The 19,251-nt window shown below is 37.7% G+C and overlaps 1 protein-coding gene across 2 annotated transcripts in view; it reads right to left on the reverse strand.

The window, feature by feature from the left end:
• Positions 1–19,251, reverse strand: part of RAB11FIP2 (RAB11 family interacting protein 2) — a 41,881-nt gene that overhangs the window by 11,266 nt on the left and 11,364 nt on the right. The window contains exon 4 of one of the 2 annotated variants that reach the window (XM_003951767.6): positions 17,776–17,835. The exons of the other annotated variant lie outside the window; for it this stretch is intronic. Within the exon in view, the coding sequence (XP_003951816.1) occupies positions 17,776–17,835 (60 nt within the window). The remainder of the gene's footprint in view (positions 1–17,775; positions 17,836–19,251) is intronic. 2 annotated transcript variants of the gene reach the window in all.

Below are 19,251 nucleotides of genomic sequence, written 5' to 3' on the forward strand. Positions count from 1 at the left end.
TGAAGTACTAGCTTCCAGAAGTGATTGTTTGCCTTTTCTAACTAGAACTCCTGAGGATAAATTTAGTATTTCAGCAGAGCTGGGGTGCATGTAGAGAGAGTGAAACATGTTTTAAAAACCTACAAAGCACCAGTTAAAGGCCTGTGTGGCTGGCACATTTTCTTAACATCTTTATGGTATTCTGCATGGTCCTGGACTCAAGTCACTATACCAGCAAAGCATCAAGAGCCCACAAAGGAGTGGCTTAAAAGACAAAAACTAAATCCAAAAAGCATTCTCACATAGTCCACCTTAGCCTAGAGTGCCGTGGTAGCAGCTGCTAACACATGTGGTTTCCATCCTCTCTGATTTTCGATCCAAGGTAGCCAACAGGGGGTCCAGTGGGATTAATCTCTCCTACCCCATTATCTCACAGCATGTTTTCTAATAGGTCAAGAAACACATTCTGCTACATCTCCCATCTGACTGGGATATTCTAAAAAACAAAATGATATACACTCAGGCCCGACAGCATACAAGGTGCTTGCAAGCAGAGAAGTGGCTGGAGCCAGGTGGTGTGAATTCAAATCCTGTTTCTGCCCTGTGACCTTGAGCAAGTTACCTAACTTTGATTATGTCTTGGTTCCCTCATCTGTAAAATGGAGATGGCAACAGTATCTACCACATAAGACTCCTGTGAAGATTCAATGAGTTAACTACATGGAAAACACTTAGCACTGTGACTACCAGATAGAACATTATTTTATTTCATAAATAAAATAATGAAATAATTATTTCATAAACTTTTACATAGCACTTAATGTGTGCCAGATGCTGTTCTAAGCACTTTACCAAAATTAACTCATTTAATCTTCATGATCCTTACGGTAGTCTTACGGCCCAGTATCTTCCACATCTTCATTTTAAAGGTAAGGAAACAAGTCACAGAGAGGTTAGGTAACTTGCGTGTGGTCATTCTGTTAGTAGCTGGTGGAGCTGTCTGGCTCTCGACTGCGTCCTCCTATGATACACAGCCCTAGCCCCATTCCCCGTATACAGATTTACTTAGTGAGCACTGGCTGCACTGCGGAAGCCCTGAACATATAGGCCACATAGATGAATCAGAGAATAACAATGTTGCATTTCGAGAAGGCACACGGTAGAGATGTACTTGTGGGAGGTGGGGGAGAGCACTCTGGATAATTAAATTTTTAGACCTCATAGAGAAATGAAATGTTCTATCACAGCAATTAGTCAAGGAATGCCTAATTCATGGAAAAAGCAGGATTTAAAATGACATGAAGGATATGTTTGGCAGGCTAGACAAGGAGGGCTCTGCAAACATATGGCGTGGCCTGGGGCTGTCAGACAGTAGTGTCGCTGCAGGACACGGAGGAGACTGGCAGCGAGGCAGCAGGGTCGGCAGGAGCCCATAAAGGTTCTGATGACGCATTCCTCAGGCCCAATCCGTAGAGCAGGAGGTAAGCTTTGGACAATGTTAATCTTTTCTTGTAAATATTTAAACATTTTATATTTGGTGGCATAATCCATCTCATTGTATCCTTGAGATTGAACAGTATTATGACTATACAAATTTCAGTATATGTCTCAGGAAGAAATCACTGAACTAAGAAACAGAAATATCGGTATTATATTTATTGCAATAAGGGTTTTCAAGGAACAACATTTAGGATAAAGATTTTATCAAAATCACAAAACTAACCATATGTAGTAGCCAATCACAGCTTATAAAACTAAAATGCAACTCAATGGCTGCTCAAAAATGCCTGAGAATTCCTAAGAATGCTGAAAATGTCACAACTCTAAGGGGAAGGGTTTGCAGTGCGGCAAGCCTGGCTACTTCCCATTCTACCTGAGTGATCTGAGCCACTCTCTCCAGCTCCCCACAGTGCAGATCTGAGTGAGAGGCTCTTGTACTGGGTATTGTCTGAAGTCTAAAGGCAGAACCCCTCCCTTGTGGTCTGCTTTATATTCACACACTGACGTGTCAAACACTTGACGAACTCAGTCATTCATGGCTGCCTTTTTTGATCTGTCCTTAATGGGGAAAAAAGAGTTAACTGAACTGGATTGAATTAGCTTGGTGAAAAATAAAATGTCTCTATTTATTGAAGTGTGGCACCAATTTGTGATATCTTTCTCTTTGGACTGCCGTCCTCATGTCAGACAAGATATCGAATAATCCGGTCTGACTGCTCAGCCGAGCTGCTGACAGGTTAAGGAAAACGGTGTTTTTAATCAGGTGCAAAATAAACCTAGATACACTCACATTTAAAAAGGAGTCTATGTAAAATGAAACTACAGAATTTAAACATTTTAAATTAGTATTTTTAAAGTTATTTTAAATAAAATGACTTACCTTAACATTCTGAAGTTTTTACGCAAAAGCATCAACAGTTTTACTTTGAGATATTTCCAAATATTAAAGAATTTTCCCCAGTAAACTCTAATTCTAAAATTTGAAATGTTTTCAAATATTTCTAGGAATCACTAGTATCTCTTCTACAATATCACTTGTTAATTTACCTCAAAGTTAAAATAAATAATAAGTAAAGAGATAAGAAGTAAATCAGTGAGGTCTTGAAACTGTCCTTTAATTTGTGCTATGGACTAACCTTCCATATATCGGCCAGAAAATAACTCAATCATTAGAGCAAAAAAACTGATCACCACAGTAATCACTACGGCATTTGGCAGAGATCAAAGTGGGTTTTTTTGTTTTTTGTTTTTTTTGTTTCTCTTTCTTAAACATATATATTCTTTTGGAACAAGAATACCTAAGGAGGAGAAACTATTCAGAGTAAAAAGTGTACAGTGCTTGCAAAGATTAAAAAAAAAAACCCTACATAAGAACAAAGATCTATTAAAACTGGTTAACAGTGCTTTTATAAGACAATGTAAACCATAAATTCCTGGTTCTAGGATTTTAAATCTTTCAATGAGAAGTCACATAACAACAAGCTCTTTGGAGGGCATTTAAAAATAAGTATTTTTAAGTATTTAGAGAATTATTACACCTTCCATAATATCTCTTTCCAAACCCCATTACTGCTGGAATTACAAAGCAAAGTCCATTTTGGCCTACACCTTGACTCATTTTGTATTTAAGAAGTGAATTCAAATTAAATGTGAAATCCAGGAGGTGTGCCACCTGGCTGGGAGGAGGGAAGAGGAGGAAGAGGGAAGGGGCAGGACAGGAGTAACTTTCTCAAGCGCCAGTCAACTCCTTATTGTGTATGGGAAATAAGTATAACTTCAAACTATCACAGAAGAACTGACATTAACTATTTTCCAAGGAGTGTGTCCTATTGATCTTAACCAAGAGGGCTCTAGAGACTTGGGGATTCACGGCTGGGCATGGTGGCTCATGCCTGTAATCCCAGCACTTTGGGAGGCCGAGACAGGCAGATCACGAGGTCAGGAGATCGAGACCATCCTGGCTAACACGGTGAAACCCCGTCTCTACTAAAAATACAAAAAAAAATTAGCCGGGCATGGTGGCAGGCGCCTGTAGTCCCAGCTACTCAGGAGGCTGAGGCAAGAGATTGGCGTGAACCCAGGAGGCAGAGCTTGCAGTGAGCCGAGATCGCGCCACTGCACTCCAACCTGGGGGAAGGAGCGAGACTCTGCCTCAAAGAAAAAAAAAAAAAAAAAGAGACTTGGGGCTTCACTTTCATGACAAAGGTATATACTGAGAACTGTGACATAATATAACAAAAATCTTCAGTGAGTCTAAAAGGAGGAAAAGAGAAACACCCCGTGTATTTCATCGATAATGAAGCATAGAAAAACATCCTAAAAGCAATTGTATTTATTGGACTTTAACCATGGTAACTTTCTGAGCACTTTACATGTTAACTCACTTAATCCTTGTAACAATCCTATGACCTGAGTGCTCTATTTATCCTCATTTACAGATGAGGAAATGGGCACAGAGATGGTAAGGCGCTTATCCAAGGTAACACAGTTAGTAAGTGGCCCAGTTAGGATGAAAGAAAGGCAGCCCCACTCCACAGTCCAAACTCTTTAGTCATAAACTCTGCTTCTTCCACAGAGCTGCTCTGAACTGTCAGTTCTACTGTGAGCTCACTGTTGGCTGGTTTCAATGAGTCCAGGGCAATTTCATGAGGCTCTTCCAACCAGAAATGATTCAGAAAAGTCTTAGATTTAGTCTAAAAGAGACAGAATAATGGCTGAAATGCAACAGGTTTGGAAATAACTGTGCTCTTGATTTTCTGTTTGCCCCTCCTGCTCCACTCTGACCCTCACTACACCCCAGGATACTGACCTCTGGAGAGTGTATCACCTGGGCTTGCCCACTGGCTTATTATGTTCTGCCACCGGGAGGCACCTCCAAGAGGTCGGAGCACTGAAAGCATAGGAGGCAGGGTATTTACTCCCCTTCCCCCAGCCCCATCCCAGCACCGCTCCCCTCCCTCCCTGCTGGGCTGCAGTAGCATCTCTACCTACAGCCACAGCTGCAGCTAAGCATGCAATGCTGGTCCCTGGTGCTGTACTATTCCTTCTTGATGTCCTTAACCCTGCAGACACCTCTCCACTAAACTTCCCTCAATTATTCGTTTTGAGTGTGTCATTTGTTTCCTATTAGGTTCTTAACTGATACATGAATATAAAATAAATGCCATAAACCATTCACTTAATAATGTAAAATAATTTAGGAAAAAGGTTTGTTCTATTTCTCTATTAGAAAGAAAGAACCAAAGAAAAATAATTACTCATATGAATTACCTATACTTCCCTTTGCCCTTCAATTTCTGGCTTATGCTCCATAACTACTTATTTTAACTTTTTTTTTCAAAATATGCATAGCCTCTTCTTACTTTGTAAATGATAATTCACTGCTAGCCTCCCCCCACCCACCCTGCCTACACATACACACACACACAAACTCCTGGCCTTCATTTAACAATATGCTTTTCCAATTCACAGAGCTGGAGTACTTGTGTTCAAAATTATTTTCCATTTAGGATTGCATTTTTAAAGATTCATTGCTCCTGCAGTATGTAAAATGGTGTAATTACTTCAAGTGACTTGGATTTGAATAATACCACCTCATATTTACATTTTGCCTTACAATTTATAAGACATTTTCACAAACTGAATTTCTCTGAACATGTTTCCAAAGGAACAGTAATCAATAAAATCTTATACCATAAAATCTCATACAATCAGAATCCCATCTGATCAATCTCACCTCTGACACTCCCTCTCTCCTAGAGACCTGCTGGTGCACTCCCGCTATCATCCCAGTTGTCTCCTAATCCACCTGTATTTACTCACCGGGACTCGTCGACAGTCCATTATCTCTTGGACATTCTACCATTTTTATTTTGCCAATCTCTAAACCCTACCAAGTAGCCCTTGCTGACTGTGTTACCTTGACTCATTCATATTCTTTAACCTGAAACACAACTCCCACCACCAATACTCATTGCTTCTTTGACGAAGGCCACCAAAAAACTATTTTCACTAAAATCACCTCACTCTTTAACCTCTCAGCTCCATGTGATACCAAATGGGTGCTCCTTTTTGAAACTCACTCTTCTTGCTATCTGGTAGCCTAACTTTTGTCCTATATTTCCAATCACTCCTTTTCCTTGTTATCTTCCTCTTCACCCTTAGGTGGGAAACATTGGATATTTCTTAAGGTTGTTTTCAGGCCTTTTCCGCTCTACCTTGGAGATTTCATATTCTCTCACCACCAACTACCATCCCTATATGGATGGAGGAGTAGTAAATCTTTTCAACCACCAATCTCTTTACCCTTTATAATGTCATGCTTACAAATGTCTGATCAAAATCTTAGATCGAATATCCTACCTGTCCCTGAAAGACCAATCATGTCTTTTAGAACAGTTCTGTCTGGTTTTCTTCCTACTCATACCACCAATCTCCTGCGCACCAAAGGTGAAGCCTCAGAGACACCCTTCACTCCAGTCTTCAGCTTACATGCCTCACAAATAAACTGCCATGTTCTCACCATTCAGCCTCTGCCACAGAACTCTCATCGTTCCCTCCCTGCTCATTTTTACTGCTACCTTTCTGACCATAAGACCAAACTGTCTTCTGCTGACACTACTGCAACAGCCTCTTCACAGTCTCTGCCCATCCCTCCTTGTCCAATCCAGCCTATGCATACTGAATATGGCATTCTCAAGCTCAAGTCTAACCTCATTATTCGTCTGTCAAAAAACTTTTGACCTCCAACCTCCTCCTGAATAATGACAAAATTTCTTAGACTGGCTTTCAAAGTCCACTGGATTTTATCCAATTTACCTTTCCAGACTTATTGCCCATCCCCTAATGCCAAGGAACAATCTACTTCACTGCTCTAAATTTCAAATTAAGAAACAGAAATGCTACCATCTATTTCGTAGAATTAAAAGAGGGTTAAAAGAAATGAGTATGAAAATGGTTTGTTTGACAAAAGTGCTTTTCAAATATATGGTATAAAAGTTTGCTTCTGTGTATCTTACCCCTGGATCCCCTCCCTTTCTACTGCAAGCCACTTAAAGGAAGGAACCATATCTCATTCCTCTTTTCATTCCTAGCATCTGACACAGTGCCAGCATGAAAAATTCCTAACAAAAGTATGCTGAATACATTAATAACCAGTACTTAATAAAAATGTGTAAAAACCGGGGTGAGTTGACTGAGTACATCTATGTTAGGGCAATATAAGTTCCACCAACAAGATACCAAGTCCCCAAAGAGTGGAAGAAATAATTTTCCTGAATAAGCAAGATTACTTATATCTATACCTGATGATACATTAGTGGAGTGTTTTTCAGTTCTTTTTAAGATACAAAGAATTATTCTCATATTTAAGTCAATAGGAATTAAAACACATTTTCAAACTGGTGGACTGCCAACAGAATCAATTCAATTAGCCAGTTTATCGAGTATACCAACTAGGTCTACCAGGATAGGTATTTGACACAATACAGATTAATTAGAGATTTTTCTGGTAAATCCTGAAAACGTTTATTCCACAGAGGTTACATGTTGAAGTTTTTGTTTTTTAATGTTCTTTAATAATGCTCTTTCCAAAGCTCTAAAAAAGTGAAGTGCCCAAAGAGATTCCACTAGAGAGATTTCATTGGAATCTTTAGCACATTCCAATTACGTTCATTATACATGCAAATAAGCCTTAAGAGGCAAGACGAAACTCAATATTTTTTCTTTCTTTTTAGAAAAAAGCAAAAAACTCAGTACCAAATCAAATTAATGATATTATAGATGAAAAGACTACATTCTGTCTCCTGGGACTGGGCATGTACACCAAAACCTGGATGACAAAACAGAACCTAATACATAAATGTCTATGGGGATTAACAGTAATTTACTTATTAATATTCTCATGGGGTATCTTTTATGAGCTCTCAGAGGCAAGACAATTAAAAATTGTGGTCAGTGACACCAAAGATCACGGACAGCAAATTCAGACCTAGCTGCTTTTCCATAATGAATAATAATGAATATGTTGTTGGTGAAAGTCCTAGAACTTGAGGATTTACAGACATCAATGAAATTAAGGCTTGGTTTGACTATTATAATAGTCAATCAAGTCTAACTTACACATTTCTCCTGGTAAAGAACAGAAATAGGGGCTCACGCCTGTAATTTCAGCACTCTGGGAGGAGGCAGGCGGATCACTTGAGGTCAGGAGTTCAAGACCAGCCTGGCCAACATGGTGAAACCCTGTCTCTACTAAAAAATACAAAACTTAGCCGGATGTGGTGGCATGTGTCTATAATCCCAGCTACTCGGGAGGCTGAGGCAGGAGGATTGCCTGAACCTGGGAGACGGAGGCTGCAGTGAGCTGAGATCACGCCACTGCACTCCAGCCTGGGCAACAGAGTGAGACTCTGTCTTAAAAAAAAAAAAAAAAAGAATAGAATAGAAATAATTATTTCAAAGATAGTCAAACAACCCACAAATTTCAACATAAAGCCTATGGATTCCAAAAGTTCTCCATTCCTTTAAAACTAAGCTTCTCACCCTTTTTTCTCTTTAATATTCTAATACATAAGAATAAATCCAACAACAAGCATACAATTTGACATCTCAAGTTAAAAACTCAGATGAATTTTTGCATTTTACTAATATAATCATGTGTCTCTTGATATAAAATGAATATTTTCTCCCTATATCTTCAGGAAATTTGTCACTTTGGGAAGCTGTGTTGTGTTTGGTCTGTTACCCTGAGTAGACCCTTGCCCACCACCTGCTACGTATCCATTAGTCATCATCATCGTGTGTGTGTGTGTGTGTGTGTGTAATCAAGTCCTGTTCATTTTAGCAGCAAAACAGTGGGCAGGAGTGATGACAGCAAGGCACCTGCAGGGCCAAACCCAGCACAGGCTCTGCCTGTCTACGTGATCAAGACAGACCCAGTGGTCTTGATCAAGCTTTTCCTGCAAGGAGGGAGTGTAAGGATAAAGTAGAGAGATGTGACTCTTCCATGAGGGTGCAAGCAAGGCATCCCTGGTCCCTGTGAAGCAGGTGAAAAAAGACAGAAGGCCCACAACACCCTGGCCAAAAGCATCCCAAGCTGGCTCTGTGTGGGCCTATGACAAAGCTATGTTTTGGAGAAGTCACGGTGTCCTCTGGTTACCAGGAAGGCCTCAGGTGTTTAAGAACAGCCTGCAATGAAGCCCCTGGCCAGCAAGCACCCACTTTCCTAGCCCCAGCCATCTCTGCAGAGCCTTCAAGGAGGGACATCAAGGCAGCCAGACTTCCAGGGGCCCCCCAGTTGGGCGATGCAAGCCACAGGCTCCTACACTTGCTTCTTAGAAGCAACTGCTGGCATGACTGGGGGATTTTCACCACTCTGCAACCCAAGCTGATAAGCCCAGCCTTAAAACATTCTTGGCAGTCAAGAGTTTGTTTCAGTGGGGCTATTAAATTATAAAATTTTTGCCAGAAAAGAATATATTGTTTTGTGTAAAATAAAATTCCCAGGGCCATCCCCCAACAGATGAATACAATGATCTTATTAGAAATTGTACATTATCCTATCCAACTTTCAGTCAGCTTTTAAAAATGTTTCTGCGTGAAGAAAAAAAATAAACTATTCAAAGAACAGCTAAAACAGGTGCCCACTGATTTAAAGAGTGTACCTCTAATACACATTAATATCTGCAAATTTCTTATGCCACAATAATTTCACTATTGTCCTGCTTCTATAAGTTACATCATTAAAATGTTTCACTACAAGAAGTTTTTGTTCGGAATCTAAAATCACACTTAGAAATGCAGTTTTTCTGAGTTCATGTGCACCTCTTCCGATTCCGGCATTATTACGTATATAACAGCAATGGCACTGTTCTCTGAGTTTTCCTAAAATAGTATTTTCATCACATCAGTCATATATGGAAAACTCTTCATACATTCTATAGAATTAGATGCAAATTCTTCATTCTGGTATGCTAAATTCATACTAATAAGGTCACATCTTCACTACTACTTCTAACCCTTAACAGTTTTAGGCAGGTTAGGTCCCTGAGAACCACTTCACACATTCATTTTTACCTCTCTACCTTTTCTCATTTATCTTTACCTCTCTGTCTTCACAGATCCATCCTTCGAGACTTTTAGTTCTACCTTTTCTGTAATGCCTAGACTGCCTAACCTTATCCATCTAATCTATAATTTTTATCTCTATCAGCACTTACCAACTGTACCACCCAGGACAGTTATTTACAACTAGGACAATTAATTACACATTCTATATCTACCTGCTTATACTTTTAAAGACAGAGACTTTGCTTTGTGCATCCTTTGTATCAGAGTATCAACATAACCCTCACAGAGAAAGAACAGCAATAATACATATAACCAAGGAAAAGCAAAAATTTCCATCCCTTATCAAATTCAAAAATAAACATCTGAATCTTAGAATGTCACCCTAATATACACTGTCTGGTAGTCTAAAGATGGGAGGCACAAAGAGTTGCCATTATAAGATCTTATCCATCTCTGTAAGTACAAGAGATACTATTCCATAAAATGACGTGACGACAGTCTAACAATACTTAACATTCAAATTTTGGTTATGTATTTTTTTCTGTTAAGTGAAGAATATTTATTTTTTAAAACCAGGATGACAAAACATTAAAAATACAATGAATATTATTTCTGATATATTAAAGAACCTTGAATTCAGGGACTACTAGAGTAGAATTTTATACTCTTGATGAAAAACAAAGAGGGCACCTGCTCTGACACAGAAATAAAAGAGCCAACCTCCGAATCTTGGTTGGAAGAGAGACACCAGTGCCTGTGTGAATTTCCTAAGGCAAGTGCCCTTTTTACCAAAGGGGACTGAAATGTTCTGAGGAGTTTTCAATAAGCAGCCTTTATCTTTCTTACTATCACAGTCTGAACTGCCTTCTTTAACAATCTAATTTGAGCTCAGCCATCTGAGTTTATGAAATTGTCACCATGCCTTAATGGAAAGCCACAGCTTAGATATCTATCCTGCAATATCCTTATTAGTACTATGAAATAATTTCTGAACATAAGACTTTACATCAATATTTACCATAATAGCTTTGCCTTATAAATTTTCTACTTAATACAGAGAATACTTTTACTTAATTTCAATGTGGTTTTAGTTTTATCTCATCAAAGATTATTGCTGAATATATGTCTTGAAAGATACTAGAAAAACTATCAAGTTTATTACTTCCTGCCAAATGTAGGTCCTTTATCAGTTGGTGAAAACCAGAGGCTTCTAAATTCTACTTTTATTTAAGTTTTTTTTTAAGTTGAGAAGATATTATTACTTGGAAAAAAATTCCACCTAATTTATTTAAAGCAATTGTTAAGTATTCTCTAGATGCTGTATATTAAGATCCTAGCAAGGGCTATCGTTTCTGGATGCACTGTGTGTAAAACACTACCCTCAGCACTTTTTGTACAAGACATTATTTAATCTGTCCTACACCAAGGTTATTATCTCCATTTTACAGTTGGAAAAACGAGGTGTAGAAAGGTTAAGTAAGGCCACGCGGCTAACAGAGACTCAAAGGCAGACCTGACTCCTAAATCTGAACTCTTAATACTTATCCTATACTCCCTTCAGAATATCCTATTATTAGTATTTCAATGTTTTCATGTTATACTGTAAAACCTTTCACTGAAAGAAGTGAATCAAGTGTGCTTTCTGAATCAAATATTAAATTATGTTCAGTATGATTTTCATTTTTAATTATTTGCAGCATTTAATTTCTTTGAAGATAAAAAGTCTCTATGAAACAAATGCATTGTATACTTCTAGAAAACAAAATATGTGATTAACTGGAACACCCCCATTCCCATACTAGGCTCTGTAACAAAGAGTTCATTACACTTCATGCAGAGCTGCTGCTGCAGCGCACCCACTAATTGGCTCCTTGGTAGCCTAAAGCAGCAAACATACTTCCTCAGGAACCTACCAGTCAGGGAATGACATAGAATATAGCTCCATGACTCCAACCAGAAAAGAAATGGTAAAATTACTAAGCTGTTAATAAACAGCTAATGATATAATAGTATTTAGTCACTTTTTATAAATTATCCCCCCAAAACTTATCTAATAATTTTCAAAAAGAGCTTTATTGCCATTTACTAAAACAGAGTTGTCTATCTAGTCATGCCCCAACTTACAAAATGATGTTCCATGGTCAAGATCAAGCTCAAAGTTCTCCCCATTGAAGAAGCACTTCCCAATTTCCAGTAGACTGAACTGCTCTTTTCATCTACCTTTCCACAGTAAACTCCATGTACTTCTGTTTAACACAGTTTATTCTGCTTTGATTATAGGTTATTTCTTACATATCCCTCTCCATAGCTGGTGTGGCTAGGACTGTCATCCCCCATACCTCTCCAGCCCTAGCAGAGCTTTACACACAACATTTGTGAAACAGTTTTTTCTTAATAGCAATTTGAATTAAGGTATACTCTAAGAAGGCCAAGCTGATTCAACTAATTGCTTTTTAAGTGGTATCAGTACTTTTATCCAAGATTTCTAAGCTTAAATATATAAAATACATAAAGACATTTTATTTGGTGTATAATATATTAAATATATAAGATTTTAATATTTATAAGTATTTATTACATAGCAATATATTAAATATATCATGTCAAAGACCAAGAATTAATCCTTAAAATATAAGTTCAAAGAGATAAATGTCAAATGTCTGGATCCTAATAGTCTTAGATACCAGTTACATGCAGGTAAGAAAAATCACTTCATAGTTAATTTGTATCACCAGCAGCTATTTAAAACACCTCCGCTACAAGGTAACTGTACCACCATAAATTAAATATACAGGAATGCTACCTGTATTTCAAAAGTTAAAGCATTATTGTCATGGGAAAAAAGTAATCACAGATGACGTGATCATAGTGGCCCAACTGGAAATGTTCTAAGCATAGAAGCCTGGAAAAGTAGTGTCCACAGAAGTGAGGGCTAATTATGTAAGAAATAGAAGTTATCCTCTTAGTGAGAAACTAACAAAAAGTGTCCAACAGAGACAAGCTTTGGTCAAGCCAAAACCACCTGAGAGAAATATACTGAGTAATGTCAATGCTAAGGTGAAAGAAACACTTTAAATGCATACATCCACAACCAGTTACTGAAATTTCCACTCTTGTGTTCAAAGAAGCCAAAGTGTTTCAGTGCTGAAAAACAAACTTTCAAAAGCTGCTATTGTTTTCATGCTAACTTGCTAGTCTCAAACAATTCAAAACACCTGATTCCTAGTCTCTAAAAAAAAAACTAAAATAATATAGCACCTCATTAACAAAACAAAAAGAAAAAATTCAAACCTTTCTATCAAGACTACAATCCCAAGTTTGATTCAAAGACTATAGACCTGACATTGTTGTACTAAATTAAATGGGTTTTAAAAATGCTACATTTCATTAAACTTAAGACGCCAGCTGAAAACATACCATTGGAATAGTTTTTATTGTTTCTTCTCCCTTACCAGTCCCCCCCAATACCCCCCTACCCAAAAGCAGAATGGGTAAGTCCCATAATGGGTAAATATTTCTCAAAGATGCTCCCTTCTTCTCCCTCCTCACTGCCAAATGACCTCCATCAATTCTCACTAAAACAATTATATTAACTTCCTAACTAGTTTCCCTGTCTCAAGTCCTTCTTCCCTTTCCCAACCTCTGTCCTCAACAGCTACTTCATGATAGAAGACATTAATTCAATCATACCACAAACCAACTTAAACATTTTCATGGTTCCCCAGTGTCTATACAATGTCCAACCCTTAATATGAAATTCAGACCTGATATTTACACACCTTTTTCTATGAGCACAAAGAGCAGGATTTATATCTCAACAATATGATTTCCTTATATACAGCAAATATTCCAGAAATAATGAAAATATCATTTGATTTTCAGAGCTGAAATTCAGAAAAAAATCATCCTGATGGGCTAGAGTAGCACCACTGAGACAGCAGGTAACAGAATGAATCAGGAGCCTCGCAAGGGCCTTCTTTATATTCTTAACCTTTAGAGTATAACATGTTCTTAATAAATGTTTGCTGAATGTGGGAATTTTCTGAGCCAAAACTCAAGATTCATACTTCAGCAATTTCAAATTTACACAGGAAATAACTGGACCAAATATTTGAAGTTGGGAATATAAAATCTCAGACTTGAAGGTAGCATAGGGGCATGACTGGAGGAACCTGGGCATAACATGTAAAAACCAAACTGGTGCCAGGGCCACATCTCCTCTCTGGCCTAGATCCTGACTGTTTTAAAGTAGACAAGGAAAGCAAGGTTAATTTGCAATAGGCAATTTTAGCCGACAAGTCACAGGTAAAAAATAAACTGAAAATAAATGTTTAAGACAATTTAGAATCATACAACTGATGTGCTTCCAATGCATTTTTCTCAAAATACACATGTTCATTAATGGCAATTAGCAAAGATTATTAATCTACATGTAACAACAATTAAAAATAATTCTCTCAAATGCTACCTTAAAAGTTAAACCAAAAACCTTACATACTGATTTACAAAAGTCAGTGCACTGGGGTCACTGGAATACAATCTTACTACTTTCCTATCAGAAACCTCAAGAGGGCTTACATGCTGTATCTTATATTTGATCATATCATAACAACTTGTTCTCTTTAACTATTGGACTCGCTACGTGTTATCCGGTGTCCAGTGCCTAAGAGCTCGTTAATTACCTAAACTATATCTCCATAGGTCTTGTTAATTACCCGTCTCCTGTCTCAGAGGACCTTGTTAATAACTTGTACAGTCTCTCTAAAGAGGTCCTAACAACACATTAAAATTAAAGATGCTTTTCTTTTAGCACCTGTCAAGTGCTGTAAATTGAGAAATTTTCACATCAGTTTATTAGCCTACACTAGTTTTTGTGAATTTTTTTGGCCTGTTTTCTTCTCTCTCAGAATCTTGCTATACCCTCAATCTCTCAAGAAAAAAAAAAACCAATAAAGTTTGTCTTTTTTGTTACAGAGCTTTTTTTGTTTTCAATTTTGAAGACTCTAAATATCAATTTGCATTAGTGAGTTAGCACAAGGATGGCATGGCTGGTATCTGCAAATTAACCCACTGGGAGATGCACCAATTAATGAGAGCTATTATAATGAGTATTAGGATGACAAAGGGTAAAAAAGTTTCAAGTAGTATCTGGGGAGTTAAACATAAAAGTTCTAGTTAGTGTTAAGGGAACTAATCACGTTGCATACTTCGTGTTTATAGTCATTGTTTCATTGGATACATTCTGTAAATCTCTGAGCACTAATGGATTAATGGGTCTAAAAATCATCTCAAAAGTTTTTGTCTTCTGTCTCATAAATGAAGGCACAAATTTTCAAGTGTGTAAAAGATTTATAGCCTACCATGAATAACAGGCAAATTATCTTTAACACTAGACAAATATGAGCAAAAAGTAAATATTGCTATTAAAACAAATCCTTTGCATATTAAGGTTTATGATGCCAACGACTGAACTTTAAACTCATTCAGGAAAAAAAAGTCCATTGGGACATTATAAAAATGAAGGTTTAAAAACTATCAATAGGCTCTTTTTCTTTAGGATCATTTATTTACTATACTTTTTAAAAATCAAAATGTAAATTCTACAGTAAACAGTCTTTGACTTTTAATGAACATGTTACACAATTTCATAAAAATGGCTACATGCTTACAAGCTTATGGTGATTTGAAAATTAGAAAGACATTTAAATATACATTCCAGGTAACCAATTTTTTTGTACCTCCTGAGGAAGGTATGACACAAGCACAGACAGGAATTGACTCATTAAGGAAGGAAAGAAGGAAGAGAGGGGGAGAATCAGGTAGACCTGACCTCAGAAGTGGAAGGCACACTGCCATGAAAAATCACTAAAACATTACAAGTCTGGATCTTAGATACTATTTCTGTACCATCCTAAAATATAACTATTTGGCGTGAGATCATCTGCTAAAAAGGAGGGAGGCTCTTCCACCAAACATTAAAAATGGAAATACATGCTTTGGAAAATCAATTAATACTAGAAATAATATTACAGAACATACCATTTAGTTATTCAGGAGTAGTTAAGAATTTGCTACATGGCATTCACAACTACCACAGTAGAGCAGAAAATAATGGAGTGAAAGCATGTTCTTTCTATGAGTCACAAATAGAAGGTCGGTCCCCAAACAAAATTCTCTGGTAAAAATATCTCCCATTAAATTATTACTCTCAGAACAGCTGCCCCCCTAACATCAAACAACAGAAACTCATCACACAGAGTAGTAGGCTTATATTGATTTTTTTAAAAAAATTCAGAATAAGACATACATAAGCAATTTTCTCTAACAGAGAGAAAATCTTACTCTCTCAATCTTATTCTCTCAAGCAGAATTCCCTTCAGTAGGTGGAGTTCTGTGGTCCTGAAATTTTTCAAGGAACTTACACCTCCTTCAAAGAATACACATCATGGAATTTCTCCTCAATTTACCATGGGTAGCATACAAATAGAAGCATATTTTTAAGCGTCATTCATCACTATTGACTCTCAGGTTTTACCTCAATCCTGAGAAACAATTCATCCATAGATGCCATAAATATTTAATAGACTTTTCTGCCTGGTCTTCAATGCTCACTATAATTTAGGGTGTGTGTGTGTGCATTAGGTGCGTGCGTGTGTGTGTGTGTGTGTGTTTAACCTATTCAGCCATATCTTTTACTCCTGTCCACCATATCTCTGTTTTAGCCAAGCTAACTTCCTTACTGTACCCTCTACCTTAGTTAGGGACCTGCAAGCAGAGCTAATATGACTAAGTTGTCTAATTTAAGTACGAATTTGCCAGCACAATTCCTGATCTCCATTCACAATGAATACTTACTGAAAGCTTAGGAAATAAAGTAGTCCCATCCCCTTATCTGTGGTTTTGCTTTCCACAGTTTCAGTTAACCACCATAGTCCAAAAATATTAAATGGAAAATTCCAGAAATAATTCCTAAGTTTTAATTTGTGTGTCCTTCTGAGTAGCCTCATGACATGGTAGGCCATCCGATTCTGTACTGCCTGGGATGTGAATCATCCCTTTGTTCAGTCCCTTTGTTCAGTGTACCCACACTGTCTACACTGCCTGCCCATTAGTTACTTAGTAGCCATCTCGGCTATCAGGTCGCCTATTGCAGTATTACAGTGCTTGTGTTTGAGTAGCCCTTATTTTACTTAATAATGGCCCCAATGTGCAAGAGGAGTGATGCTGGCATATTGTTGTAATTGTTCTATTTCATTATTATTGTTACTCTCTTACTGTGCCTAATTTATGAATTAAACTTTATCATAGGTATATATGTATAGAAAAAAAACACAGGATATATAGGGTTCGGAACTGTGCCTGGTTTCAGGAATCCACTGGGGGTCTTGGAACGTATCCCCATAGAGTAGGAGGACCACTGTAGGTGATATAATATAGATCAGCAATTTTTAAACCCGATAGTCAATGGGAAGTTATTAAAATGTTGATTTTCACTTCAGGGCTCACTCACTAAAGATTCTAATTCAGTCAGAGGGGAGGCCCAACAAATTGTAGCTAAAAAAAAAATAATCTCCAGGAGCCCTTGATGATCAGCACTGAGGTCATGCACAAATCTAGGTGCTGTGGTGCACCCAAGAAAGAGGATTCTGCACAACTGTTATGAAGCTTACACAGCTTAATATAAGACCTAGTACAATAAACATTGTATAGTAATTACTTCTTCTATATCAGCAGAAATCCAAAGGGAAACACGAGGTTATTACTCAAAAAAGAACACTCAGAGATGAGTTGAGTGCACCCCACAATTGAGCCCGGGAATGAAGACGGCATGGCTTACAAGGACCTCAGTATAGAGACATGGCAGTAAGGAAATTAACTTACCTAGGACAGGTTGGTGAGGAACAGTAAAAGAAAACTTGGAAGGTTAAGAAAAGCCTAAAATACAAGAAGCCTTAGAACATTAGAAAGAGGAGTGTGGATTTGGTGTTGCAAACCAGTAGTTCTTAAAACTTTTTTGACTAGGGCTTTCTTAAACACAACGAAAGGTACTACAGCCCATGTGCCCTCCTCAGTAGGATAAATAATGCTAAGTGCTCTAATAAATATATATATAAATCTCAGTAACTTATATCCTGTGAATTTATCATTTGGACAAGGGCCACTTGGCTATTCCTCGTCAGGTGGGCCTTCCACTTGCATGCAGAGACCCAGGCTGCTCCTACTTACAGCTCTGCCCATCTCAAAGATCCTCTCCATTCAGCTACTGCAGGGGTCAGCAAAGTATTTCTGTAAAGCCCAAACAATAAATAGTTTTAGCTTTGTGGGCCATATGGTCTCTGTCACAACTACTCAACGCTACCACTGTACACAATTATGACGATAATGCGGCTGTGTTCGAACAAAACTTTACAAAAACTGGCAGCAAGCCAGATTTGGCCTCCAAGCTTAGTTTGCCAATCCCTGGTCCAGGATATGGAGGAAGAGGCAAAATGGAGGATTGTGTTAAGAGTGTTAAGAGGACATTCCATGGGCCAGACCTGAAAGTGGTATACATCTCTTCCATGAACTCTTAAATAAGCCAGAACTTGCTATGTCCTAGTTAAAAAAAAAAAGAAATGAAATGAACAAATTTGGCTTGGTGAAGACACACACCCATCATTTCCACTTTTAAGTGAAAAACAGCCTGGTGGTAACATTATTTACAATTTATTATTTGTGATTTTATAATATATTAAAAGATAATTTGTTGTGAACAAATTAAAAATGGTATAACAAACATTCAGGCATATTTGTTTTTGGCAAATGATATACTGCTGATAAAAAGAAGGATTACTTCGCAAATTGTGGGATAAACCACATGATAAATTAGTTGACAATTTATTTGATAAAGCATGAAAAAAATTAGTTGATACTTATGATGCTAAACAACCTGTGACTTACAATTAAAAAACAAGACTAGTGGCAATTTTAAAATACAAACAACTTAGTACCAGTAATAAACTGAGAAAACATTCTCCTGAAGATTACAAGAACTCCAACTCTACTTACTGTATATGTGTCATAGGAGTTTTGCAGCATGCCAGTGTTGGACAGCATCCCGACTTCTTAGTAGCAAGCTGATTTGGCATCAATGGCACACACAATATTGTAAGCTCACTAAACCCAATTCAGCTTCCTTCTGGGTATACAGCTAAGTCACAGTTCTTCACAGGTTGCAGTGAGGTTGGGCACAGGTGAGCTCTGGCCAATGGGACATATGTGGAAGTAATGCATACTGCACTAGGCCTGGCACACAGAAATGACCCTCCTTTGATCCTCTCTCTCCTCCCGCGCTGCACTGATCTTGGAGGCCATGTGTTAAATGGTGGCATCACAAGAAGGAAGAAGCCTGCTTCCTGAGAGACTGTGCAGAGCCGGATGAATGCATAGAGCAAAGCACTCACTTTTCCTATCACCATTCCAGTGAACTCCTTTGTGACAAGAGTGAGCAATAAACTTTTGCTGTGATAAGCCACTGATACCTGTGGTTATTACAGCTGACAACCTACCCTAATACACAGTTCTTAATAGTCTCCAGAAATGTGCTATTTAGATTGAATATTAAATTTTAGTAATCCTTTAAAACTTAGATTTTTAACAATGTTTAGTTGTACATAAAAATGCATACATACGGCTTTATGGATCTGTTTTCAGTCTATTAGA

This window comes from Pan troglodytes, chromosome 8, assembly GCF_028858775.2.
Source record: "Pan troglodytes isolate AG18354 chromosome 8, NHGRI_mPanTro3-v2.0_pri, whole genome shotgun sequence".
NCBI classification, from domain to species: domain Eukaryota; kingdom Metazoa; phylum Chordata; class Mammalia; order Primates; family Hominidae; genus Pan; species Pan troglodytes.